Source organism: Solea solea, chromosome 12, assembly GCF_958295425.1.
Source record: "Solea solea chromosome 12, fSolSol10.1, whole genome shotgun sequence".
Taxonomy (NCBI): Eukaryota; Metazoa; Chordata; class Actinopteri; order Pleuronectiformes; family Soleidae; genus Solea; species Solea solea.
The window spans coordinates 16,963,215-16,991,179 of record NC_081145.1 but is presented as its reverse complement, the minus strand read 5'-3'; the positions used below and the strand labels follow the sequence as shown (position 1 = coordinate 16,991,179).

Here is a 27,965-nt window from a genome sequence, read left to right as displayed (position 1 = left end):
TGGAGGGCGAACTTACCCTAGCAGTGCTAGCATTATAGCTGGGGAGGGGGGAAGGCCCCGGGGCTAGGATCAGTAGGGTTTGCTGTCGTTTTTGGAGCGTTTCAGCTGAACCTTCAGCCTCTTCATTCCGATCTGGAAACCATTCATGGCCTGAATGGCAGCCTGCGCGGACACAGGATTGTCATAGCTGACGAACCCTGGGGGGAAAAAGGGTGAAAGACAAGTTACATAAATATATAAATATAGTAAGATGAAGAGGGAAAAAAAAAACAACAACTAAATGTTACATTTGTGGAAAGAACATTTGCCACAGTTGTGAATTTGTATGTCTTAAAAGCCAGTGTGTAAAAATGAGACATCTTATCTTCACAAATCCTGTTCTAGAAACATTGCAGCACAAAATGGTGGCCACCAAGAAGGAAGACCCTTGCATAAAGTACAAGTGCTTATTCTCAGGCTATAAAAACCAAATCATTAAACATTGACAGTGTATTACATTTCTGACAAAAACGTTTCACACTGGACTCTTGAAAATACATTTGGGACAGACACATTTGCTACTTAGCTGTCTTTACATTATTCAAAATGGCGACCAGTGAAAATCCACAAAAGACATTGGCACCAGGAGGACCAGCACACTTACCAAAGCACTTGCTCAGATTGGTCTGTTTGTCAATGAAGACTTTGGCAGAGACCATGTTTCCGAAAGGCATGAACATCTGCAGGAGATCCTGATCCCCAAACTCCTGGGGCAGGTGATAAATGAATAGGTTGGCGCCCTCTGGACCTACTCCAGTTGGTAAGAAAAAAATCAAACACTCAAGTTAGATACAAATTTGTACACAGGTTTGTAATAAGTAAAATAGCTCATCTTCATTTTACAAAAGATACTAAAAATTAAATGAACCCAAATTAAGATCATTAAGATTAAACCTAAATAATGCAAATATGTGGTGCCACAGTGTCCCTCCTGTAGTGTGAAGATCTGCTCACCTTCCTTCTGACTGCCAGCGAGCTGCTGCTGCAGGACAGACTGGCTGTAGAGGGAGGGCAGGGCGGAGGCTGTGTACTGCTGCATCCCTGAGTAAGCCTGGGTCAGAGCGTCCATGGAGCTGGCTGCTGAACCGTTGGCCATGGAGGCTCCCAGGCCTCCATTCAAGGCCCCCATACCTGTGATTCCAAACATTTTGAGCAAGTTGTAAAATGCCCCTTTTAAAAACAAGTTTTAATCTTGTGCGATAGTGTAACTAATACTGTGGTGGTTTATCAGTGATTTACAAAAGTAAGGGACAAGGAAGTGATCCAGTCTGTCTAGCTCTAGCCCTCGATTATCTTTCATTATGATAAATTGGGGATAAAGGGATCGACTTTGGGGCCGATTGGTCCTCAAAACCCACACCTGCCTGATCGAGTGATAAATGCGCTTATGACGTGTAGCATTATACATCTCAAAAGGGACAAAAATCCTTTTAATTCAGCAGGAGCGTACGGCATTTATTACGTAGTTGGAAGAAAAGAGGTTCTCACCAGTGACGCTGCTGGTGAGAGCGTTGAGGCTGTTGAGACCTACAGAAGTCCCAGAGAGACCCTGCAGGGTGCTCAGCGACGCCAAGGTGTTCATGGCACTGGAGCCTGCTGTTGAACAAGCTTTTGAGACACGATAAACATGGGAATTATGGTTACAAGTGTGAAAAGCTCAGGTTCAAAACACCTCCATCAATGTAAAACAGCATTGCCACATATTGTTCTAGTAATAAGAAAGTGGCAGTGATGGGAGGGCAGTTAAGTCTGTCTCCTGATGAGTGGTCATTACCACGGCAGCAATCTGCTAAACTCAGACAGAAGGAGTCAATGAGTATACATTGGCTACAGATTAAAAAGGAAATGAGGGCACTCGTAAAATTTTATATGCGGGTGATTCACTTCCATAAGATCAATGAGCAATGGCAGATGACTTGTGGATGAGGGAGGTTTGTAAAGCACTTGGTAGGTAGCCATTACAGCAGCAGGAGCGCCAATTTATGGACATTTATATCTCCATGGGTGAGGAATTTTAATGTGGCCTTGTATTTAAATGTAATGTGAAGACATTTAACCAATTGGAAACAAAACAAGGTCAAAAAGATCATCTATAAAACAGACATCAATAAGTAATTAACACAAACATAACAACTAAAATCATTAACGCTGGATCCAATGCGTGTGGATACAAAAAAAAAAAATCATCTTAAATTAGAGATTAATTACCTGGATTGGTCAGAGCTCCCAGAGCTCCAGCGTTTGTAGAGAGACTGGCGGCACTCGGGCTGCCAGAATTCTGGGCTGCAGCTGCAGCCGCAGCCAATGTAGCCAAGTTTTGCAGTTGAAGTGGATTCACACCTGCTGAAATAACAGAAAAAAGGGGGGGTGATTACGAAAGACTATGCTCTCATGTTCTTGCAGAAAAACCTGTACATAAAGACTTTGAAAGAACCAACTTCTCCCATCTATCTCTTTGCAGTTCTGTGATGGGATGTGTTTACTTTCTCTGCCTCCTCTATACATCTACAAAAAAAAACAGTATCTTAAGAAATGTAGTCTTAACTGTAATTATGCATATATTAACTAGATGTATCTGTTTAGTAATCAATCAATCGTATAGTTAAATAATACAGTGACACAGTCAATTGTGTAGGCCTCTACAGAGAGATTGTCTGCTCAGGCCTGGAACAGCAGCACTGATTATTAGTGTGTCACTGATCCAACAAATTTATATGATTTACTGTACTTGAATCCACGTGGTCGCTTGAGTCACAAGGTTTGCTGACATGAAAATTGACAGGTTTGTTCGCCAACGGAATATTTACCTCCAAGTCTCTGAATACCATTGAAACTGCCTTGGTTACTGGCAGATGAAGCTTGTTGGAGCAACTGTGGATAAAGAAGAAGAAAATAGACCAATAACCAAACATACATAATGTCAGTTGTGTTGCGATTATGCTCAACAAAAACAATTTACAGCTGGGAAATTATAAATTATTGTTTTAGTCTTGACTTTAATACACTCTAGTGAAACCTTCTTACCTAATGTGTAGTTTTGTTTGTTTGCAATTGATCTAATTTATTAGCATTCATTTGATTATGCAAGGGTTAAGGTTAGTTAGGTTTTGGGGCCAGACTGAAATATACCATGTTATTACACAGTTTTAGGGAACATTAAATACAAATGTCATGTTGTCTTGCTATACAACATTTCTGTATAGCCCACAGATGTACATGATATATAGATAGATTAAATAGCAGCTCTTCAGTTCTCTCCAGTTATTAATTCAGTGTATGCATACATATGTTGTTTGCTTTATATTTACATATAGTTTGAGTATTGCTTATACATGATAATTTAGTAAATATATTGAGAAACACTTACTGCCAGGTACTGTGGTGTGAGGCCCCCCAGGCCAGCCAAATTCCCCCAGGTGGAGGCGCTGTTGAGCTGCTGAATCTGCTGTACTAGCTGCTGCTGCAGGCGCCGCTGCTCCTTATCCCTCTGTGTGTCGGCAAACTTCGCCACCAGAGGTGAAGAGCAGCCCTGAAGCCGTGGAGAGAGAACACGTTAGACCAGCTCAGAGACAAACAGAAGAATGCATTTCATTAACAAGTGCAAGGATGCAGTCATTGCAGGGACTAAAAAAGGGACAGGGGGAGGTTATCATCTATGCCTCAAGAAGTATTCGTTTTGAAGCTAACAAACAAAAGGTCAGTCACACAGTCTGCCATGCATGGCTGGGCCAGGCCACATTCCAAAAAAGGGGCACAGGACAATACTACAGACACCAAAACGTAATAGTGCTTTAAAGCTGAATCGAGTCTACAAACAAGTAGACAATAAATGGAGACATAACATTAAACAAAGATATTTCAGTGGACACAAGGAAAAATACATTACAATACACAACAATCTCGCAAACAGACAGTCACATACTTTAGAGACAGACGTATGGACACGAGGCATGCGGTGCAAAAAGTATTTTGATAGTTGAGAGCCAGACAGGGACCAGGCTGGACAGGGAAAATGGCTTCTGTACCAGGACTACCTCCCATAGCAGAAAACTTGGGAGGTTATGATATGGAGGGGAATAGGTGGCGGCACCACTGGGCCCTGCCTTTGATCTGATAGGAGTGTTATGTTAAGTTGGGCTCCAATTAGACTTGGTCTGATTCTTCACTGGGGAGCCTCTGACCTGCTAGCTGTCAAATTACTGCTGCTCCACTTCCACAAAGACGACACTGGATACACAGAGATATGGACCCAGTTTCTGAAGAAATCAATTAGGGTAACTGCTCCAGTCTAAAGAACTTCTCTGTAACCTATATTTGATGCTGTGGGCTGATTTCCCTGTGGCCCAAAATAGACAGATTATGGTAGACTGTGATGGTAGGCTCTCAAACATGTTCAATAAATGTGATCCACTTGTAAATTCACCAAAAGTAGAAATGACTACAATTCATCATGTCCTGCTGTGTCCTGTTAATGCTACGTGCAAGGCAGTGTGTCAGGTTTAATTTAATTATTTTGCAGATGACAATGCAATTTTTTTCCATTATAGAGTGGTTTTGGAAATGATTTGTATGCTCTGCAATGACTGGGATTTGAATCTGCTTTGGACAGGTTTCTTTATCTTTCCAACACAAGGGGGCAGCAGAATGTAAAAAGGGGTGAGAAACAGGTGCTAAGGGGTACAGTACCTCCATAGTCTGAGAGTGATGCATGGTTTTGATTGCATTCTGTGCCATTGCCCTGGTAGCAAATGTGACAAACGCACAGCCTGTAGGGGGGGGGGGAACAATAGGAGAGGGGGGGAGGAGGGAGGGAGGGACAAGAAGAAACAAAACAAGACAAAAGGTTTGGACAACTCGTTATGAACCCCAAAAAACCACATTACAGTACAAAGAATGGCAACTCCCAAGCACACAGAACCACCCTCACTGGTTAGCACATGAAGAAAGAACACAACAAGGAAAACAGTAACAAATGTCACATGAGCACAGTGATCAACAGATTTAATAGCCACCCAGAGAGGCTCAACTACATGGTGTCATGGAGGAACACAAACTACACACAGAGTGAAAAGATTTGCTGCATAAAAAATAAAATCAACCTACATCAGGATTAAATTATCTATTTCAAAATGTCATATTGCGTACATTTACCAGAAAAAAAGCACATATTCATAGCTCACTGTGAATGTGTTTCAAGTGTACATCGCCGACTATCAGACTATGAGGCTTTTGCCGCAGCAAAGATCTATGTAGGAGATGCAACGACAGGCTAATTCTAGCCTTTGTAGAGTGTGAGGAAGGAGGCGGTAAAGGAGGAGCAGAGCTGAGCTGCCTGCCAGCTGAGCCCACGAACACCAGCAGCCAGTGGTTGCCAAGGCAACGGGCCATTGTGCTGGACCACGAATGCAGCTGCCATTCACTGCGAGATGTGGAGGCTGAGTGTCACAGTGACGGGAGGATGCAATGGGTGCTAGTGGAGGTGAATAGCACTTCATTTGAGGGTGAAGGGGGTTAAGATGGAACGGGAGGGGACTAGATAAATACTTGATAAGAATTTGTACTAGGTTGCGTTGAAAGTGGTGGCTGCGAGTACGAGAACACTGCATAAACCTACCTCGGCTTTGACCGTCTGGTCCCCGGAGAATTCTGCACTCTTCGATCTGTCCAAATGACGAGAACATCATTCTGATCTCGTTCTCGCCATATTTCTTTGAAACCATTCCGATAAACAGTTTTCTATCTTCTACCGCTGCAGAGGGATGAAAGAGAACAGCTCGTCAGTAACACAAAAAACAATTACAGAGCTATGAAAGCAGCAGTTCTGTCAAGCGCAAAATCCTTCACACCTCTTCTTCATACTCAAGATACAGGGCCCTAGAGTGCGACCAAAAATCTTTGCAGACACATTTTTCTTTGGTCACACTGGTGCACCTAACAGTTTCCAATATATTGATCAATACAGGTTGACACAAACACAGCCCCTGCAACCTATATCAAACGATAACATGAAAAACAATGTTAATGGTATTTTTTCATCTTCAACCATCTCGGTTTGCAAGTTTGGTAGATAGCATTAGCTTGCTAGCACCACTCTATTGGAACCCAGACATGGCACAGTATCAACATTATCACTCCCTCCCCGTTTATTATCTAACCAGCAAAGCACACTCCTGTGTGTAAACTGCGTTTGGTGCGACTGCAGCGTGTGTGCATGCAAGCGTGTTAGCACACAGGTGCGTGGGTGGGGTGGTGACTGACAACATACGCACTACAGTAGACGACACTACGCTACCATATAGTATGATAGTATTCATTACATAGTATGGTAATATATTTTCAATAGTTAGTACTAAGTTAATACTTAAAGTTCACCTTAGCGTTAATCTATTTTTTATTGTGTGAAAGTGTCAAGATGTAGACTCTAGAGCAGTGAAGATTTGCAACTTGAAGCTTTGTTTTCCCTCAGAGCCAACTTCTCTGGACTATATGATCCATTTATGCTCTCCTTCAGATCTTCTGATCTATTGTATGCCTGGCACTTTTTAAAGCCTTTAATCCTCCTGACCCCTGACACTATATGAAATTGTGCATTACTGCACACACCCCGACCTAAATTCTTCTTATCTCCATTTTTGGCATTAAATAGACAGCCAAGCCTCTAGCTATATTTTTATTTTTTTCAACTTGCACCCCAATTTTCCTGGATAAATGTGTCCTTAGCAGTAAAGAATCTAGTTCGAGTCACTCTGCATTTCAGGTCCACTTACCACTTGTTTTCTCGCTGTCAGCGGGTTTCATCTGTATAGGATGATGCATCTGGAAAGAAAGGGAAGGGAAACCGTTACAACACCCGATAGTGTTATATATTATACTGGTCTCTACCAGGTTATCCTTTATCACATCATACCTCAAAGCATTTCTCTCTGCCTCTCATTCTAAGACCATCATCCCACACCACTTCAAGATACAGTGGGGGTTGATGGCAGGGATCAAATTCTCCACTATCTAATTTCACTTCTCTTGTAGTGCAGACTTGTGACTGATTAATCGATTCCTACAAACAACACCGCTCATCGTCTTTGAAACTGTTATAAAGAGATGGTTGACAAGCAAGCAAATAATCTGTTGGGATTCAATGTACAGTATTTTTTTCCATATTTGATATAATCATTTTACTGAGAAAGGAGAAGCGTTAAAAAAAAACTTGAGTCATCTCTGAACATGTTATTTCTCACAGTGTTCATTTTGTGTGAGTGAATGCAGAACAACTGCTCAAATAAGTGTACTAAGTGAAAATATTCAACAAACACTTCTTCACAGACCTTCAACAAGATGCATTTTTTAGCACATTTAAATGCCATGAGATGCAAAAGAAGAAATAAATTTCGCTGTGAGATGCCTGAGCAGGTTGTACGTATGTGAAGTGGCGGGTTTGTTTTTGACAAGCACTAAAGAGAAGCAGACAGATGGTCTGCTCAGTATGGGTACTGGCTAGCGTCACTGCCCAAGGAGAGCAAAGCACAGAAGGGAGAGAAAACAGTAACGGGGAAACAAGCTTTTCCACAACCATGCAAACCAAACCCAGTCACATGCAGTCAATGCCAGAAACAGTATGACATGGAACTGGGAGGACTGAGCTGACCACACTTATTGTGAATGTCTCTCCGATTGATAGTCCTCCAGTGAAGCACCAGGCATGTACACTAACCCTACTACACTCATTTATCAACCTGGTTCAATATTCATCAGTTACCTCACTGACAGTGGCTCTTTTTCCAATAGACTGGACTATTGATTTAATTGACAGTCCGAGTTGTTTGGTATAGACTAAAGTGATTGAATGGAAAGTAATTTAGAGTGGTGTATGGGCAGGTTAAATTTGTTGACGTTTAACAAGCCACGGCACTTATTCCAGTAGACTGCTTTAATCTCTCTAGATAAATCAGGTAAGGAATTAGGAGACCACACATCTCTCGCCATGCTTCATTGTTAAAAACACTAATTTCTTGCCTGCATTTATAATAAAATGTAGATGATTCAGGATGACGAGCATTAATCGCTTGTTCCCCTTTTTGGCAGCTGGTTCATGTGCCTCACTGAATAACCTGCTGCCCGGACAAGCGCACTTTACCTGATGATACAAGTCTCTGTGTGTGCATATGTTGAGTGTGGAGGTAGTGCATATTGAGGGCTTAGATATTTCTCAGGCCAGACAGCAGAGAGCTTATTATCAGCCAGCCAACAGCTCATAGCCAGCATCAGGGATGTAGATGGGCTCAAGCAGCTAAAAGCAGTTCATTCTGTGCTTACTCACCCCACTTAAAGTCTTTATGTTGTGCAGTGCATTTTGGGCCTCCAGTGCAGCTTTTCTTGTATAAAAAGTTACAAAACAGCATCCTGCAGAGAAAAAACAGGGACAAACAATAGGCAGGAAAAATTAGATGAAACGGCTTGAAGTTATCTAGCACAGGCAGAAAATGTAACTACAGCAGAGCAGAGTTAAAATATGTTCTCAACATGTCACATCATGCACGAAATATGTCAGGATACTCTCAACACACGGCACACACAGCTCATGTAGGAGCTTGCACTGAGGACATTGGAGTTACGAGATCGCTGAGGGCTTTTTTGCGACATGGTCATAGAGAAGATGACAAGGTGAGATGGCGGTCAACACATTGATGCAGTCTACAGGTCAACACAGCTTGGGCAAGTCGGGGCTGGGTACCATCATGACAGAGTTGCCACACTGCATAAGAATCCAGTCACACTGGAGATACATACAAGAGCCATAATAGCACAAAGAAACCAGAGCAGAAGAGCAGAGAAGAGGAATCAGGAGGAAAAACGTTGTGGGGGAGGGGGATAAAATAAAAAGAGCGGGGGAGGGAGAAAAAAAAAAAAGCCTCTCATCCTTCCGTCCCAGCAGACTGCCAGTGGCGTTCCAGCCTGTCAGTTTCACTGGGCTGGGGAAGTGGAGCACTGCAGCGTCTTTGACCTACATAGTGTGTGTATTATGCCGTTACTGGAGCTCCCAGGCCATGGGGAGGGCTGTTGAACTCTAATATCATCAAGCTCCTCTTCTCTTTAAAAACCAGCTGAGTTCTCACTCTCTGCTGCTTAGCCCTTCCTCCTATTTACCAGAGCTAAATAAAACATCCAGAGAGGTGTGATGGTTATCAAATGATTCTTTTCATGACCTGCAGTAGAGGTGGCCTAAAAACAGCCACAAATCTGACAGCAGCTCATTGGATCTGTGGCAAAGTAAACAATCAAATGGAAGTGGGACTATTGAAGTTTGAGACAAATCAAAGTAGGACCGGCATAAACATAAGTGTGGGGTGCATTATTTGCCATGTAAAACGAGAACAATGATGGCACGGGGCTGAATTTAAGGCCCATCCACATGGGAAACGAATGTAGGCAAATCTGCACAGATTTATCTTATTGGTGTTTCATCCACACAGAAAGGGTGTATTTAGGTACTTATTCAGTTGCAGCCCTAGTAAAATAAGTGTAGAAGATTAGCAGTCAACCTAAATTGTAAGATAAGGGGAAGAGAAAACAAAACCTATTTTCACAGACACTTTAGTTGAATGAAAAATACAGATGAGTGATCTGTCCACACACGGTCAGCTATGCTACACATCCGCAGCTTGTTCTCGTCTTTTTTTTTGGGGGGGGGGGAGAAACATTGCTGGGGGTCTGAAAAGTCACATATAGCAACAAAGTCACTAAGTTGGCACAACAGTTGGGTCTGTTTGCTTTATGATAGCCTTTATTTTCTCTTTTATTTCCCTTCCTCTTGCCTTGGCATGATCCATTCTCTCAGTTTGTGTGATTGTATACATTGTAATGTGTATGTGTTTCTGGTTTAGCAGCATTACAGCACCATTTACAAGCTCGGCATTATGTACTACAGCTTTTAGAGTCATTCGATTTGTTTACGGGAAACCTTTTCAAAACGACAAAGAAAAAGATTGTTTACGCCTAATTTGCGTGTGGATAGGGCCTTATACTGGTAAAGGTAGAAGGTGAAACGATGGGCGTGGGAGTACAAATGCAACAAATTCACCTCACCCATGCTGGGAGAGCCAACTTCCACTGTGATCGGACCAGATCATCTATGAGAATTAATTAACATGGCATTAACATGTCAATAGGCTATCACAGCTGACACTCCACAGAGCAGGGGAGGGGGCTGTGCTTAAAAAAGGGAGCTTTGAACTTCTGAGCCTCCCACTGAGCTGCACAGTGATTTCTTATATTCATGTACACACCACACAATGAATAGTAAGCACCCTGGAGAATTTTCTGGTTTACCTTTGAACACATACAGGATTATTGGGTGTTGTTAGATACGCGTATATTTTGTTTAAGACGCCTGCTCACATGGACTCATGTGCTGTCCTTATGACAGAATGAATGTGTTGCTGCAAGGGCTTAATCACACCTAAGGCTGTTTTTGGCCTCATAGACAAAGGGACTTGAGAAACCCAAGGAACTAAAGGGAGTCTAAATTAGGGCTGCAACTAATGCTTACTTTCATACTTGATCTGTCAATAATCTTCTCAATGAATCGGTTCGATAAAAATTGTGTTCCCCAAACCTTAACAAAGATTGTTTTGTTCAAACCAAATCTGTTTAGTTATATGGAACAAAGAGAAAACTCAACTGATTCAATTCAATTAAAATAGTTAGCGATTAGTTTAGTAATTGATTATTCCATTAGCCCTAGTCTTAACCATAAAGTATGCATTCACTTTTGCACAATTTACCCTTCAACACCTGCATGTTAAGACTGATAACCAGTGAAAAACTAGCATTTTGACTGATACAAAGGCTGTGCTCATGAACGCAGATTCATGAGCTTTTAAAATGACTGCTATGCATCAGAAAGGGACCAAACATTATACATTTTTTAAACGTTTTTGCCTGTCAAATGCAAAAAAAAGAGAGGCAAACCACATAATCAGTCAATATTTGCCATGTCAGCAAATGTTGGTATTAAATATTTCGTTTTTCCATTTACTATATAGAGTGCAGAAACAAAGTGCAAATACGTAATTGTTGTAAAATAAATTTTAATCTGAAACATGAAATACTGTGTATAATTTGTTGATAAACGGTTATATTAATGAAGCAGCATTCTTCATACTTTTGGAAAGATTAAAGATTCATCTGGCCAACCATGGTGCATGATTGGCACACACTGGTGAATCAATAAAAAAATAAATTACTGATTGGCAGAGCTCAACCAGTCAGATGACATGGGTCACGAGCTGTTATCAAACATGAACTTCCAAGATACATGAGCATTTTCAGAAACAGACTTTATGGATCATTTATGATCCATAATGTCATTTATGGCAACATGTCTAAAAGCCAAAACACCCTCCCCAATTAATTAGTATGTTTACATACCTTTAGATAAACTAAAATTTGTCATACCAGACATCCTATACCAGAAAGCCACCTAACTAATAAGCTGAAAGGGGGCGTATCACCACCTAGTGTAGAGGAGGTTGACTTACTCGAGTCAATAAATTACATATCCACAGTAGTCCAAGTGAACAGTGCAGTCAAGCTACAGTAGTAGCTCAAATTTACTGGGCATGGAAACGTATCGAGTCTTAGTCCTGAATGAGGCGGATAAGGTCTGAGAGCCTGCTGTTCTTGACACACCTAGGAAACTACAATGCCTGGCCGGAGACATTCAGTGGTAGTCAGAGAGTTTGTAAGTCAGCTCAGCTTCAAATATGGTCCCACCACATTTCAAATCGAGAGTGGATTTGTGACTTTAGACAATGTGATTTGAGCAAACATCAGGGGAATTGTAATGATGTCATAAAGCCTGGACAGTTGCATCAGGGAAACTAGAAGCTTTATTCACCTTCAGTTAAGTTACGGGAGACTAAGCACTTCCAGTCGCACTTTGCAGCGAGCAGGTTTCCACTTCAATCTCCTTTAATTGCAACCTGAACTGAATTGCTCAACTCAAGCACCATTTCTAAGGCGAGTACAACGGTAGATTTTTTTAAATTCAAAATCGCAGTTGAATAATCCAACATTGCAAAGTAAAAGGGAAACAAATCTAGTATAAAGCAGGGTTTTGAGAGAGGAGTTTATTTAACCCTGAAACAGACCTTTGAACCATCTCATATTTAAGCACAAATATAGCAACAATGCATGTGCAGACAAGCAATGTGTGTTCTGAAGGAGAATGTGTTGAAATGTGGTGGCAGATGAGGTAATAACAGAGATTTGTGTGTTGCCCTTGCCCACAAAAGCCAGGAAAATGGCCGCAAGGAGGCCAAGATTTTCTCACCACTTTGGTACCAAGCTAATTTATTAACCAATTAATTTAATACTCAAGAAATAGTATTATACTCATTAAATAGAATTGCAGTTATTTAAAGAACTTTCAACAACTTCTGCGACATGGTAGAATGAACACTCAAATAATTGCATGTCCTTGCTGTACCTTTGCTTTGAGGGGGATTCTGAGTGCGATCACGGAGGATGTTGATCTGGTGCACCGCTCCATAGGGCTCAAAAAGCTCTTTAAGTTCAGTTTCTGACCAGGAGCGTGGAATCTGCCCAACAAACATTTTGATGGCATCAGGGTCCGGCTGGTCCAAATGCTCCAGTGACCCGTTCATCTTGCTGCCATTGCTAAGGAGGGAGAAAAAAAAACATAGTTAGCATGTAAGCTAGGGCTGGGTAAAATGGATAAATGATATTTCCGAATCATATCGATATTTATGTGGAAGAACCTATACCGATTCATGAAATCTATATCATGATTTGCGATTTGATTGTGGTAGCCTTGCGTGACAGACTGTTAGCTAAGCTAACATTGGAGTCTGCAGATCTGTTCATTACTTTATCATCTATGATGTAGAACTTGCTGTACACTGCTTTTCCGATGCTTTGGTGTCTTCTTCTGAAGAGCAAAGAGGGTATAGATGCAGGCCAAGCTGCACTTACAGCACCCCTGCTGGACAACTTTAAAATGCCTGGTCTGTGATAGATATTCTGAACATGAACTGATTTAGAGTTAAAATTAACACCCTTGGCATATCATACCAGTTTTTGGTATGAACTGGTATACCGCCCAGAACTACAAACACATATACAGTATTTGTTCATTAAATAAATATTAAATCAAACAGTAGAAATCCAGTTTTTTTAGGGAGCCAACCGGTGGGTGCTACATTAACTGTCATATTTTATGTTGTGCGTGTGTATTTTAGTCACAGCATATCTAAAAAGCTTAGTTTGGCAACAACAAAAAGTGGCTTCATGTTCTACTTCACTTGATCAATATTTAATTATCAGCTTACAATTACTTATCAAATGCAATGTTTTGCTTTCCAAAAAATCTAACCAATTGACCCTGAAATAAAAACTTTTACCTTGGTGATTGCTACTACAGCCATCCTATGCCACATCCATATCATTTCAATACTGTCAACATTTAGACAAAAGGTAGATGCCAAGACAATATGTGGTTTTCAATCATAAACCGTGTAAAACCCACTGAACTGCATATTAAACAACATAATGAGTAACAATTGGAGGTAACGGAGGGTAGTAGAGCAATGATGGAGATGAGCGAAATAATAGATTGTGCCAATTTCTTTTGAGGCCAGGCTTGGTGACCGAGAAAACACCAGTTTACCCACGACTACAGCAGCACCTACATGTCACACACAAAATCAAGCGAATAAACGGTTGCTGTCAATGGTTAAGGTGCGGGAAACTAGAAATGAGGCCAAAGCAACACACAACTATGGGTATTGTGGCAAGTAAATCATGTTAAGCATGAAACATCACTCCCAGTACATGCTCAGGATCAAAAAGAACAATTCATCACAAGTGAGGAATAAAAAGTGGGGAGTGTGGTGCACACACAGTTCAGTGAAACTGACAAATAGATACACTCATGTAAAATCATTTTACACACAAACCTTTGGACGCGAGCCATCCATCTCTTACAAATTGAGCCAAGCCGTTCCGCGGAAACACCAAACTCCTTGAGGGATTTAAATGACATGCTAACAAATCACACTTCAGTTCTTTTGAAATTCAAGTCAGCGCCTCAGTATTAACAGTTCCTCAATAGACTGTCAATACATTCAATGATGACATAAAAACTGGAAAAGACGCCACTGAAACAAAAGCCTCTCCACCCAAAAGAGGGCGAGTGCCCCCTCCTTCCACCTGCTTCGACAGCTAAACAAAACAGTGCAAAGCTTGAAACCTCCAAGATTCGCTGATTAGCAGTCAGCAATTTTGCGTTATATCTCCTCTTCAGGCGATTTGGCGATGGTACAGAGAGTAACCTACAGCTTCTTCAGCACAGCAGGGGAACAATCACATATTGTTCCCCCCCACTGGAGAACACTATTCACCGTTCCTCAACAGCACAATGGGCCAAGTCACAGAGATGCTGTAGAACACATAGAAGGCTACGTCTGCTGAGGCCACAGTACTGAGTGAAACCATTTATCCAGTTCTGCCACTGACACTCCGTCGCCATTTTACCAAGAGCCTTTGATGAGATCTCATTTTGAAAAAATTACAAATCTCACTTAAGAACCTGGATTTGAGTCTGTGTTCAAAACAAAGGCTCAAAAATGAACTCCCTTTACCCTGGGTAAAGTTACCATCTGCCTGCAGCTGTGCAGTCTCTAAAGAAATACAACTGCAAAAAAATATTTGGCAAGGACATCACAGCCATGCAAAAATGTCTGTCAGAAGTTTAAAGCACTCTGTAAACTTCAATTCATGTATTAAAAATCACCAATTCAAACCCTCTGCCCAAAAAGGGCTTTCAAGTGTTCCAGTGGATGTGTTGACAGCAGTGTCACACTAAAGCCCGATTTATACTCCATTGCTCAATACTTTTAATAAGTGTGACTTGACAAAACTGAACAAGTTGTGTAATGTTAAGGCATCAGTCGTTTCCAACCACACATCTCCAGCTGGCTTTTTCAGTTAACAGTACAGTCAGCTTGTTTATTTATATCCATACCTGTGAGTGCTTTGACGATGGATTGAATTTTTTGAAGTTGTTGATATAATTTAGAGGAAGACCTGCACACTGCAGGTGTGCAACATAAGAGGAAAGTGTTCATTTGACACATTTCAAAATAAATTCCACAGTGGAGTATAAATTAGGCTTTTACAAGACTCCACTTAATGCTACTGCTGCAAATTTTAAACAACTGTGGTGCATTTTGAAAAATATACTTAAGGCTAAATGGGGAAACTAACATATTGTAATAAAATAAGTTATGAAACTCATTCAACTTATACGAGGAAATCACTGTAGCAAGAAACTCTGGACCATGAAACAAGTGATGCCTTAACTAACCACTTAATTCACTACTACTATCCCTGGTTATTTAACTACCAGACAGGTGACAGTAGCTGATAAGTAGTAACAGCCATCAGTGAAACTAGAGTATAAAGCTGTTTAAGCAGCATAATGTTGTCAACTGGGCAACGGCATTATGCCAATACATTGGCAGCATTACTCTTAGCAGGTTGCAAAAGCGTGAGTTTCAAAGAAAACAGGTCAGAACGACCACAACATTGTTTTAGTAGACATGTTGGTTGTACTTTTTAAATGCCTCAGATTTTTTGCTGTACAAAACATATAATAAACGATGCCCAAAAAGCCTTTTCTACTCCCTAAACCAGCTGTTCTTACAGACAGTATTGATGAAGCATTTTTCAGAGCTTTCACAAACGGCACCGTATGTGGCAGCTCATCATGCTGCAAGACATCAAGCAGCAGCTGACAAGTCAGAGCCACGACAGTTGCATGCTTACTGCTGCACCACCCATAAGAAGAAGAAGGTGATTTATCTGGACCATGTGTGCGTCCTGTTCATGAGCTCTGACCGTGCAAGAATGCCAATGACACCTTTGCTGCGCCCATAATAGAAAGTCAGCCAATTTGCCTGCAAATGTACATGGATTTCCAAAGCTCAGCATTGTACATAAAGTACTGATAAATCGGGCTGGTGCAATTCACATGTGTCACTTTCTTTTTCAAGACCCTAGAACTTGCTTCTTTGCCTAGAACTGTTTTGACAACTAGCAGCTCACTGCTGTCATGGGTCACTGGAGATGTTTTGGTTTTTTTTAAAAGGCAAAGTTCACACTGATACACATTTGGACAGAGGGGGGGAAAAAATCCCTATACCCATAATAGTGATGAGATGTTTCTTTCTTTAAGGAAACCATTAGTCTTATAAGCAAACACCGAATGTGTTTCATGCTTTGGTAATATCTTTGACATCTGTCAAATAAAAAAATAAATAATTAAAAGACACCAACATTCTCTTTTTGACTCTACTACACAGAGATGCAGTGTGTTCTTTGACAAGGTAAATAAAGAGTTGACAAGCTTGGAATAAAAATATCCTCAAGACAGTTTTGAAGTTGTAACTTCAAAAACAGAATAATGCTTGTTGTATTCAATCAATTTGGCACGGAAAAAAAATATTTCAACTTTAAATACCAAGTGGTCAGACCTATGCAGTGCACCGTGGCCCTGCATGCAAGTAATTAAGATGTTTTCATCTTTGCATTGATTGATATTACTGTTGAATTTTCCCTGATGAAGACAGACATGTTCAATCAGCCTCTGAATGGGTTGTATGTTAACAGGCAGTCAGCGTCTGATATGAGGCCCTCCCCACTAGCCCCATGATGATTATGATTGTCATTGCTTAAGTAAACCATGTGTGAAAGAACAGTGTAGTCTTTAGAAATTTGAATAGGATGACTGCACATAATTATTCCACATGGTCTGCAAAAAAGATCTGTATTATTTGTACTTCTTAAATCAATTAAATCTTCTTAAAGGGCACCAAGCCTGAAAAGTCAGGAGTCTCCAAGTGAGGAGATGAGCAGTTCCCCATAAATAAAATGCAGCATCCACACAATTAGCATTGGGCAGTGCAAGGCTGCTGCAATTATGTTGTTATGTCACACTCATCAACTCTTAAACCCAACAGGGCTAATATGTTAGTTAAAATGCCTGTTTAAAACCTAAACCTTAGTAATTATTTTATTGCACCCAATGTAACCTATTAATTTTATATGGCAGTTACTATAACGTTATTATTGGCTTTACAAAAGTGTGAATAAGTCAGGGGGAAAAATCAATAGCATAATAAGAAAACACCTACCAACAATGAACATACATCCTGAGTGAAAACACAATTCAAACCAACTTGCCTATATTTGCTATTTCTATAATCAAGCAGTCAAACATAGTGTGACACCAAGTGTTATCATTACAGTACAGCAGGATAAACATCCTCAAGGAGTTAAACACACAAATATATTTGCTGACATTAATCAGCAGAAGTTTCACATGACAGTAATGAAATGCACATGTGCTGCTATTTTCAAATACCATGGTGTATCTAGTTAGCTTATTAACACCAGACTCTGTATGCACAATTCAAACCAAGTCAAAACTTGGTTTCGGTGTGAGTAAACAGCTCAAATGTCACTCTCTGTTCTCCAAGTAGAGACAAGGTAATCAGACTGAACAATGAAACAAGTTCTACTAACATCTCCGTCAGCATCAGACAGAGCAGGAATCTAAATTTACAGGCGGAGCTCACAAAAACAGCCAGCAGCATCACCAACGAGACAAACTGTCTACTTAAGGCAACAAAGGAACTTGATCACTTTAACAGAGCGAGCTCACTGCATGGACTCATTCAGCCATTATCCTGACCTGTGATAAACTGCAGATCATCTTTCAGACACTTCAATATATTTTTTGAGTTGCAAATGTTTTAAACTGCACTTCACCAATTTCATTAACTTCACTAATGAGCAAAAATTGTGTGTAGTTAAATAGTTATTGTGATAACCTTTTAGACCATATCATCAAGCTTGAGCGTGAATGCCCATAATGAAAATGCAATAATGTAAATTTCCCTTTGTAATTTTCAACAACCCAAGGTGATGTATGTAAATAGCCTGTTTTACCAGTCAAACTGGCTATAACCAACATTTACATTTGAGAAGCTGGTGCCAGAGAATGTTTGTCATACTGTCATTTTACAATTTTTGAAGATGTATTTGAGAAACTTCTCCTGACATTACAACCCAAGAAGTCTTTTTTTAAAACAAATCAGCTGATAACACCTCATGATTAAGCGCAAGCACACACTAATAGCTCACACGCTTGTATAAACTAATATCCAATTTTAGAACTTTCAGCACGGTTTTGCTAGATTTGGTTAATAACTCGGTCATGCAGTAGAGAGCTTTGTGAGCATGGTGGCAAATCTGCTCTTACGTAACCCTGTCCCGTAATATCTTTGTTTGCAAAGTTTGCTCAACCTTCGATCACACCGCCCCACACTACAGATGGGGGACATGATTAGGAGCCTTTCAAGGCTATGTGCACAATATAGCTCCAGGACAGTCCTGTTGTTACTGCAGTTCCGAAGTAGCAGCTGGAGCAGAGAAAACAGGTGACATCAGAGCCCTTATCAACATCTGGTTGCACAGGTCTCCCCCCACCCTCACAGCAAAGGAAGAGAACAGCTGCTCCGAGTAGCCACTGGACCCTGTGCCAAGATCCTACACTTTGCACAGATCAACAGCTCCCCAGCCACAACAAAGGGGATTCACTGTGACGCTTAGCTTAGCTTACTGACATCGCACGATGGCTGCATTTGCTGCCAAAAGACCTCACTTAAGCTTCGCTAGTCACTCTCACTGTCAACAATCAGAAGAATAAATCCATCCATTACAGATGGGGCGAGATCTATTCACCAGCTCACTGTTAGTATCTCAGTTATCTCAGATATTGTTGGAAGAAAAAAAAAAGGTCCTCAGAACACTTTTTACTTTCCAACCGTGCATATTACACACACACATTTACAGGATTTCCTCAATTAAGAGTTATAACAGGTTGCCTTAAAACTAAGTTATAATCCATCTATTAGTTATGACTTAATTTGGTTATTGTGTGGGAAATTAAAATGTCAATCCGCCTTCTTAGAATTAAGGTGACATACCAGTTACTATGACATAAAAACAGACTTTTCTATTATCAAAAAAATTAAATCAGTTGCCATAATTACTTTTAGGCTTGTGTCTGACAGAAAACTAAAAACGATTAATCACCAACCAGTCTAACAAATGTCAGTCAGGTAATTTGATCAAGGAAAAATGCCAAATAACCTAATGATATGCGACCACTGTTTAACTTATTTCATCCACCTTATTTCTTTTTGTTTGTCTGGGGGCAATTCTAAATTGTGGTGTGTAGGTTATCTGATAATATACTAGTTTCATAATAAATGATGCACAAATAAAAATTATGTATAAACTCAATAACATAATATATTTTGCTTCTAACTAGAGCTGCAACTAACAATTATTTTCTCAAATATTTCTTTGGTCCATAGGTCAGAAAATGTTGAAAAATGTTGATTGGCGTTTACCAAACCTCAAAATGATAGTCTCAGGTGCCCGAATAAATAAAATCTAATAATCGATTATCAAAATAGTTGATTAATTCAGCAATCGATTAATCATTGCAGCCCTGCATCTAACTCTGCTGTATCAATGTAAATTTCAAATGGTTAAGTCACCTATATAAGACATTTGATGAGGTTATCATGTGTGCTAGGTACACTGCTAGTTTTTAATACATAAAATTAACTGAGACTTTACTAAGATGTGAAAGAAGAAAAAAGGTTTCACTTTGAACCCGAGTGCAAAGTACAAAGATGACCATGAAAATTAAAAGGCAGAGTCTGTTGTTGCCTGATAAAGAAGAAGAAAAAACCATGAAAGTGCAAATATGTAAATCTAGCATAGTCCTGTTTAAAAGAGGGCAGTGGTTTCTGGAAATGTTTTCGTAAAAACAGGCTTGGCTGATGTTATGTTGAGGCCAACATGGAGCTCTGTGCTCGGTCTTTCCTCTGCTGTTTACATGTCCTGTCACAAGATTCCCATTAATGAGTCAGTAATGTAGGAACCACGTGTTTGGTGCCGCTCAGTAAGCACTCTACATTCAACATGGAGGAGGAACGGAACCCGAGAAACACAAGAGACACAGGGCTGCAGCTAACAAATGCTAGCTCAACAGCTAACAGCAGCCTACAAACATTCACATCAAACTGCCGAAAAAACACCACGTATCATAAAATACCAACAATAAAACCATTCAATTATGACGCCGTGTGGTTTATTTTACGTATATACAACATGTAACAATAGTTTTCGGGTGTTATTAGTTGTTAACGTGGTTGCACAATTGCACGTACGATGGCGCTAACTGGCGTCAACTTGGCTAGGTCTCACTTGTAAAGTAGGTTTTTAATTTGAATTTCAAATGTATTGTGCAATTAATGTTACATTAAATTATTAACAAGCCTCGGGTCAACTTTGCACTCTCCACTCGACGCCTTTCGGTCAGTATTGAACGATCTCGTAGCGGTTTTTTTGACGAGCGTGCACCAGCGTGGATAAACACTAATATGACCGAGTGTATCTTTAAAAGATACTCGTTTGTTTGTTTTAAAAAAGGGGAATCGATGCTGTTTTTTTCTGATCCGAGAAACCGAAACGCGTGATCTCCGGAAGCACATGCCACAGGACGATAGTAGCGCCGAGCAAACTGCGTTTTCTCGCAGTCACTCCCCGGGTAAATAACACACGTTAGCCTCGTACGTGTGTGCATGCCCTGCCATTGTTGGGAATGGTGCTACATCTATTAAATAATGTTTGCATTTAATTATTTAAGTGACTTCTGTTGTGGTTGAACTCAAGTTGAACAAACTACTTCCAACTATATGGGAGCGTACCGTGTCTGTAGCAATATTAGCACGCCTGTGAAGCTAATGCTAGCTAACTGAGGCTCGTTCTCTTTTTCCTCCCCGCTGCTGCTTCCTGTCTCACAAACGTTAAGAGGAGAAGTCCACATACGAAGATTAGTTGGATTACTTACAGTGTCTCGCCCGAAGTCATTAACCGACTTTCCGTCAGTGGGTGGTAATCTAGGTTGAACGCCGAAGTCATGCTCTGAACCGACACCGTCGTCTGTCTAACAATGAAAGGCGACGTCCGCTCGCTCTCAAGCGGCTCAACTAAACTAACTCCTGCGAGAAGACGAAGCAGAACAGGTGCAGAGAGAGAGAGGGAGGGAGGGACGTCTTCTTCAAAACTGCATGAGAGACAGAAGAAGAAGAAGCAGAAGAGGAGGAGGAGAAGGGTGGCGACCTGGTATCCGCCTTATTCCTTCCTTATTTCTCTCTGTCGGCCCTGGTTTAAACACATTCAGACTATACACTACTGTCTGTCTCTCTCGCTCTCTCCCTCTCTCTTTCTCGCTCACTCTCACACTCACTCACACACAGGTTTTCGCAGCTATTCTTCTTAGGACACTGCATTGAACATTGAATTCCATTAATTTGAACAGCCTACACATTGCGTTATCCCTAATCCTTAACCATCGCCTGACCATCACCTTAACCTAACCACAATTCAACTGGACCAGCAACTCCTCATTAATGAGGTTCTGCTTTATCAGGACCAGGGTGTTTTGGTCTCCACGAGGACTACTGGTCCTAACAAGATCAGTGTTTGTGCCAGAAAAATATCTAAAGAGCAAATACAAGTACACAGAGAGAGAGCTGCAGCAGAGCAGAGGCGTGGTCTTTTCAACAACAGTCTGAAACCATGCTGCTGCTGCTGCTCCTCACCCCATGTAAAATCACTCGGATTTTCCCACTGGGACAAACACATGGTGCTCTATTCAGAGTTTTATTGACTCATTTGTAGATAATGGGGTTTTTATCTGCTATATGGCATCAAATAACACACACAGCTAAGCATTGGATGATATGGAATTTTCCAGTCACAATTATCCTACCAGAATATTGTAGATGCTTAAAGCCTCGTCATCTATCTACATTTCATTTTCATCGGTGTATGTAAGCATTCAGAAAATGTGCACAAACAAAGAAGAATATCCGTGTTTGCTCATATGCAAATGTCCGTATTTGCTGTAACGTTACGAAAACATGAACTGATTCCTTTTAGAAACTAATGTTACAAAATGCCACTGACGGGGTCAAAAATGTTACATAATGCGATGTTGCAACACATGTAACAAAATGGTCAAGAATCTTCAATGAGTTTATTATAAATCATGTGGTCCTGGCATTCCTGGAAAGATCCAGGCTTTTTGAAACTTAGATTCAATCACTAGGCCTGTGTGGTGGCAAGATCGACAGCATTTTCATTGTCACTATTTACAGTAAATATTAACTGCTCTCCGTATCCGATAATGGATAGTCACTATGACCAACTAACTTACTGTGGTTGCTTTATGTTTTGATGCGCCATAATATTATATATTTGACCAATTCCAATCTTCAGAATGAACATGACGAGAATCAGATCGTGCGTTATGAAGGGAGGATGAATCAGGGAGCTCATGATTTTGATGATAAAGGCATTTATGGTGTTTAAATATAGTATCTGGGTCATTACCACTAAGATTAATAATGCTTCTTCTGTTTCCACATTTTCTCAGGCATCTGAATTAGGCACCTTGCCTTTATACAATAGTAAATAAGATCATTTCAGGCTTATTTTTTTCCGGGCGTTGAAAAACCTTGCAGTTAAAAGTGCGATGGTTAAAATGCAGTTTTTCACGCAGTCTTCACTCTTGCTTTTCCACAGGGGCATAGGTCATGTTCCCCGTTGTGCTTTGCTGTTGTTCCCCTGGGGGAGGGGAAGCCTGTCATCTATTGTTGTGCTGGACTTGCAGGCGAGGCCTGTACACTTGGGGGAAAGGTAAAGGGGGGGTTGTTGTCAAGTACTGTGTGCCTTGGCAGAGAGGCAGCGAGGCTGTGTGGGGGCCTAATTATCAAACCATTCATTACTGCTCCAGCAGCTGCACAATCCAAAAATATTATTCACTGTGAGTGTTAAGAAACACACCATTTACAAAAATCCGGCTAAATTCATGCATCCATAGCAATTCCGAGGCAACCTGGCATCCGCATAGATTCTGCTCTATTAAACGCTGCCTAAAAGAGGTTTGTATGCATATTGAGATATGCGACCTATTTTGCCATACACGCAGACGAGCCCACTTTGCAACATGCATTACCATTAAGCTTGAGGGGATGCTATAAAAGGGGAGTGTAAACCTCTCCGGAGAGTCAGGTTTCATTAAGATGGAGGAAAAATACAATAATGTCATCCCATCTGCAGCATCCACATATTTCCTTTGACTCAATTAGATCTCGGGGGATCTCGTTGAATAGATTTGTTATGGAAAAAAAGCAGCTTTCATGTAAAGAGCCACCCTGTTTCCCCCGTCCTGTTTTCTGTGCAGTACATATTGCCATTGCAACCGTTTATTTCTACTCCCTCCCTGTCTTCAGAGATAGCGGAGTGGATTCCAGAGGCCGGTGCTGAGTTGCTGGCACCTCCTAATACTAACCTCCTGTTCTTAATCTGAGATTATTACTACTGTAATCCAATCCAAATCCTCCACATGTACCATGCTTATGTTGTTTACATCAAATGTTTTCCCCCCTCATGCAGTGGAACTGGATTCCCACGAGTCAGTCATCTCATCTCCATCCTGCATTTAAATTTGCACAGTATTGTAAATAAAATAAAAAAACCAGGTCAGCGCCACGCTGTGTTTTGGGAACACATAATCCGGAATATGAAGCCGGGCTTTGTCTTTCTTTAAAGCTCTTGCAGAATGGCGACCAACTAAAAATGGAGAAAATGGAGAAACTTCATGTTATCATGGTTTCTGCTGTGCAGAGATAAACTGAGCACACACAATAACACCTCCTTATCAGTGCAAATTCCACAACTGTTCTCATTCTCTCTAAAGATCATTCGATATATTCTGTTCATATTTCACTGAAGACGTACAGTAAGGCCTGCTGTGGTTTGAGTCGAGATCTGATCTGAAAGATTTTTGTGTCTTTCAGTGGCCTCTTCTTTTCAGACTCACACACACACACACTCACACACACACACAACTGCATCATCGCTGACACATTCATCTTGTTTTCTCTCATTTATATTTGATGCAAATATAGAGAATATTTAATGTATATGCCAGTACACTGCTGAACATCCTGAATTATACGTATTCATTATTTGTGTCTCGTGAAGATGAGATTGATTTGAGCCTCTCTCTCTCTATACATATATATGTATATATATATATATATATATATATATAGTTATATATATATTCACTGTGAGAGTACACTAGCACACTCCTCTTCCCACAGTCACAATCACAGCAGGCAGATCACCTCAACTGGAAACAATACATCCTATGACAATATCCAGCCGAGACAAAGAGGCAGTCCAAATACAGACTGCTCCACAAAAGCTCGCCTAGATTTGAATGAGGGGGCCAACCCCAACCTACCTCATAGGCAGGTCCTCATTCCTGACAGAGATCCCAGCCGCAGAGGGGGGACAGCGCATGCTGTTGGCATACAAACTCTGCACCAGAGCCAGCTCAGAAGAGTGTTCCAACATCGGTGCTCTGGAAAAATCCACCCGGTGCAATGGACACTTTCTTTCTCTTTCCCTCTTTCCTCTGTGTTTCTCTCTCTTTCGCTGTCTCCCGCCCACCTCTTTCTCCTTGGTTTTAGTGCAGCAGAGCGGCGCCCACCCCCTCCACTGACTGGCGTGGCTGAAATAATCCTCTCTGACAGCTCATCATGCGCTAATGCATTGTGCTGCCTGCGGCAGCCCAGTTTGCAGCCTGTAAAGCTGTGGCCACAGTAGCACTCCTGCACTAATTGACACCCATATTAGGGAAACTTGGGGAAATTGGACATAGATGATTTATTCCCTCTGTCAGATTGGGAGGAAATTAGAGGCAGTGCCACAGTTGCCACAAGAGCTCATCCACAACTTCATGACTCTGTGAATGCTGGCTTGTTTTCGAATAAAGGAAAGTGCTCCACAGGCAAGGCGAACTCTAATAATAAAGGGATTCGTTACACCTGGTACCCCCCCCTCTCTCAGCACCTGCACATATTGAAGGTAAACATTAAAACCATTCTCTGCTCAGCCTCTGTGAGTGGACTGATAAAAAAAACACAAAACCCTGTGTGTGACAGGTGGAGAACTTTCCTTCACCTGAGCGGATGTGGTTAACACAGCGTGTCAGATCATGGAACAACACTGACCTACATAAAATACTATCCAGCATAGTTTACTCCGTATTGGCGGCATTTGCTGTATACATCACTACTGGCTGTCCTTATGCTCAGCTGAGGGCAGTATTCAGGTCATAGGGAAGGTAGTTTTTCTGAAAGACACCATGTTCATTTGCATTTGACAGAGTACATTTGCGTGTCCTATGAGCCACATACTGCAGGTTGGAATATGGTGAATGCAAAGATCTTTGGAGGTGCTGTACATTAGTGAACTTTGTAATGAATCCTGTCATAACTGACAGCACCTATTTTTTTTTCGTCCCTCCATCATACCATCCGATTAAAAATTAAAGAGCAATTTGTCACAATTTTTTTTGCCGCACAAAAAACCCAGGAGAAATTAAATCTAGGCCTCGTTGTCCCTTGGGTGCTGTGTCCCTGCAGAGTAATCTTGACATTAAGCAGGAAAGTCATCTGAAACAGGGTCATGTCATTGTGTGTGCTGGTATGAGTGCAGCCGAGCACTTCCTCTGATCGTGGCACAGATCTTCATTTCAGCCGTGGTCTATTCTGCTGACATGAATATTTTAAAGAGTGATGTTGAAATGCAGTTCTGTCAGTGCCACGGGCGTCAAGCAGAGCGCAGAATAACAGAGGGTCCCTCTCCACACACTGCAGTGAGATTACGCGGTGTGGACTGTGTCGCATGATGGTTGAAAGTTAACTCATTCAACAACACAAAATGGGTGCTGATGCATGCGTACAGTGCCGGATGTAAATGCAGCACGGCTGATGCACCGCTCTAGCAGGAACATGCTGAGTGCAAGTGGGTCTTGCTGCTTCCGTGCTGCGGCTGCCACTCACATAGGTCAGACAGCAGCATCTAAACAGCTCTGCAGGTGGTCTCGTCGTGAGTGAGAGTAACCACCAGCTTTCCCTTTTCCCCGATTGTGAGGCCCCGTGGGACTGCCACGCATGAGCAAATACTGTCTGTGTTTTTGTGGCTTAAAAAGTGAAACTGTCACAACTCGGTGCACATTGTGCACTGTAGCGTGTGTGGATGCCACGCACCGTTTGCATGAGCTTTAAACGTTTGTAAAAGTTAGTTTGTTACGTATGTATATACATTGTCATAATTATGATAATAGAATAGTTTTCTCTCACAGAATCATACTTTCTACTCGCTTGATGGACAGAAAGAGCTGAAAGTACCAGTTGCCAGTTACAGTTCTGTTTATCAGTGTGATCTGCAATCCAGGCTTTTGAAAAGACATCGGTTTTATTTGATTGTTGTTTTTTAAACGCACCCATTTGTCCTGTTTTGAGAGGGTGACCAGCATTTCATTTTATTGTCAGTCAACACTGAGTAGGCGAAGCTAAATAAAACACCTCATTTTCTACTTGGCCTGGTTGTATTCATTATTAACAGAACTAGTACATTACCGCTATACCATTCTATTTTGATAAATGCCAGATTGACATGAAATGTGGATTGTTTTGGAAATGTGACCCGCAGGTTATTGTCTCAAGAACTATTTTACTCACTTTTAGTTTGAGGAAAAGTTTGGAATTCCTAAATTGTTGTTTGTAATCTGTCTTTGATGACCTCTTGGCCAGAACTTTATCTGGTTAAATAATAGTTAAATAAAATAAAAAATACTATGAATCAAATTTCCACCCAAGTATAATGATTCAATCAAAAAGATTTTGAATTATAGCAGCCGTCTCCTGTTTAACAGGTTATGTAAATGCATCTGGACATGATGAGGTGAAGGTTTTTTTTTTCTTTCTTTCTTTCTTTTTTTTCCCTTTACAAGAAATAAAACTTTAACTTATGTCAGAAGTGTCAGAGCTCTACAGGTCGCACAGTAAAATTTATGGTCTAACAGATGCGAGGAAAAAGCCCGGCCTGTATGAATCTGACACCAGCATGTGTGATCGGAGACGGAGGGAGGACCTTTCACATCAGACACTGTTCGGGGAAGAATCTGAGGCTGCTGCTAAAATAAAAGAAGAAAACATTTTTGTTGATTTTTTTTCCCCCCTCCACGACAAATGTAAGAATTTAACATACTGTGTCCCTGTAATGTGTAAAGGGGACGGTCTGTGATGGCAACATGTTTTTCATATGATAAAGAGCTGCACCACATTGAAATGTCAGTTTATTTTGCATGGGCAGCAGCCATTTTACTTCCCCTTTCCTCTGGTCACACATCACTTTTCCACTTCCTCTTTAATTCAGGGTGATAGACACACACTGTGCAGATCATCATTATAAGCCAGTGGTGTGTGACGTGCACTCAAAGTGAGAGGGGTGAAGTTAAAAATTGAAAAGTGAATCATTCAGGACTGTTTTATAAATAGCAATGGCATCTAATCAAGGTGTCGTATTAGAGCATTCATTCTATTTACTGTTTGACTCTAAGTGCATTCACCAAATAAGGACATTGGACTCATTAGTGGTGGGTTTGCCGTTATATACCAAACTCAACCTTTTACAACGTAAATAAAACTGGTATTTGGATGAATTTTAATGGGCTTTTCCAGAGCACTTTGTCAGCAACGGCTCTTTCAAACACTCTGCTCTGCCAAAGACAGGTTTAAAAATACTGCAACTCGTTTTTAAATGACTTTCCAATGTGCCACATTATCTACCAGCTGCACTTCTGAGGTCAACCAGCCCCTCGATTGGACTGATTGTTCCCAGAA

The 27,965-nt window shown here is 41.0% G+C and overlaps 1 protein-coding gene across 7 annotated transcripts; it reads right to left on the bottom strand.

The window, feature by feature from the left end:
• Window positions 1–16: 16 nt before the first annotated feature.
• Window positions 17–24,715, bottom strand: LOC131470400 (CUGBP Elav-like family member 2). Of its 7 annotated transcripts, none has more exons than XM_058646198.1 (13): window positions 24,515–24,715; window positions 12,524–12,714; window positions 8,354–8,436; window positions 6,807–6,855; window positions 5,654–5,788; window positions 4,726–4,805; window positions 3,407–3,568; window positions 2,847–2,910; window positions 2,248–2,379; window positions 1,528–1,647; window positions 994–1,170; window positions 644–787; window positions 17–197 (listed from the first exon to the last, which is right to left on the bottom strand). In XM_058646198.1, exons 1-13 carry the CDS (start codon window positions 24,625–24,627, stop codon window positions 70–72), a joined length of 1,578 nt encoding a protein of 525 aa, XP_058502181.1. In that variant the 5' UTR covers window positions 24,628–24,715; the 3' UTR covers window positions 17–69. The 7 variants fall into 7 exon arrangements, with proteins under 7 accessions (XP_058502181.1, XP_058502180.1, XP_058502179.1 ...); XM_058646197.1 differs by having other exon boundaries at window positions 2,248–2,382; window positions 24,515–24,713; XM_058646196.1 differs by having other exon boundaries at window positions 644–790; window positions 24,515–24,712.
• Between the last annotated feature and the right edge of the window lie 3,250 nt (window positions 24,716–27,965).

Excerpts from the sequence above, each read along its gene's own strand:
- LOC131470400 (XM_058646195.1), bottom strand. The coding sequence starts at position 24,627 with ATGTTGGAACACTCTTCTGAGCTGGCTCTGGTGCAGAGTTTGTATGCC. Across the intron at positions 12,715-24,514 it reads AATGAGGACCTGCCTATGAG|CAATGGCAGCAAGATGAACG; the intron begins GTAGGTTGGGGT and ends CTCCCTCCTTAG. Across the intron at positions 5,789-6,806 it reads TGACAGCGAGAAAACAAGTG|CGGTAGAAGATAGAAAACTG; the intron begins GTAAGTGGACCT and ends ATCCCTCTGCAG.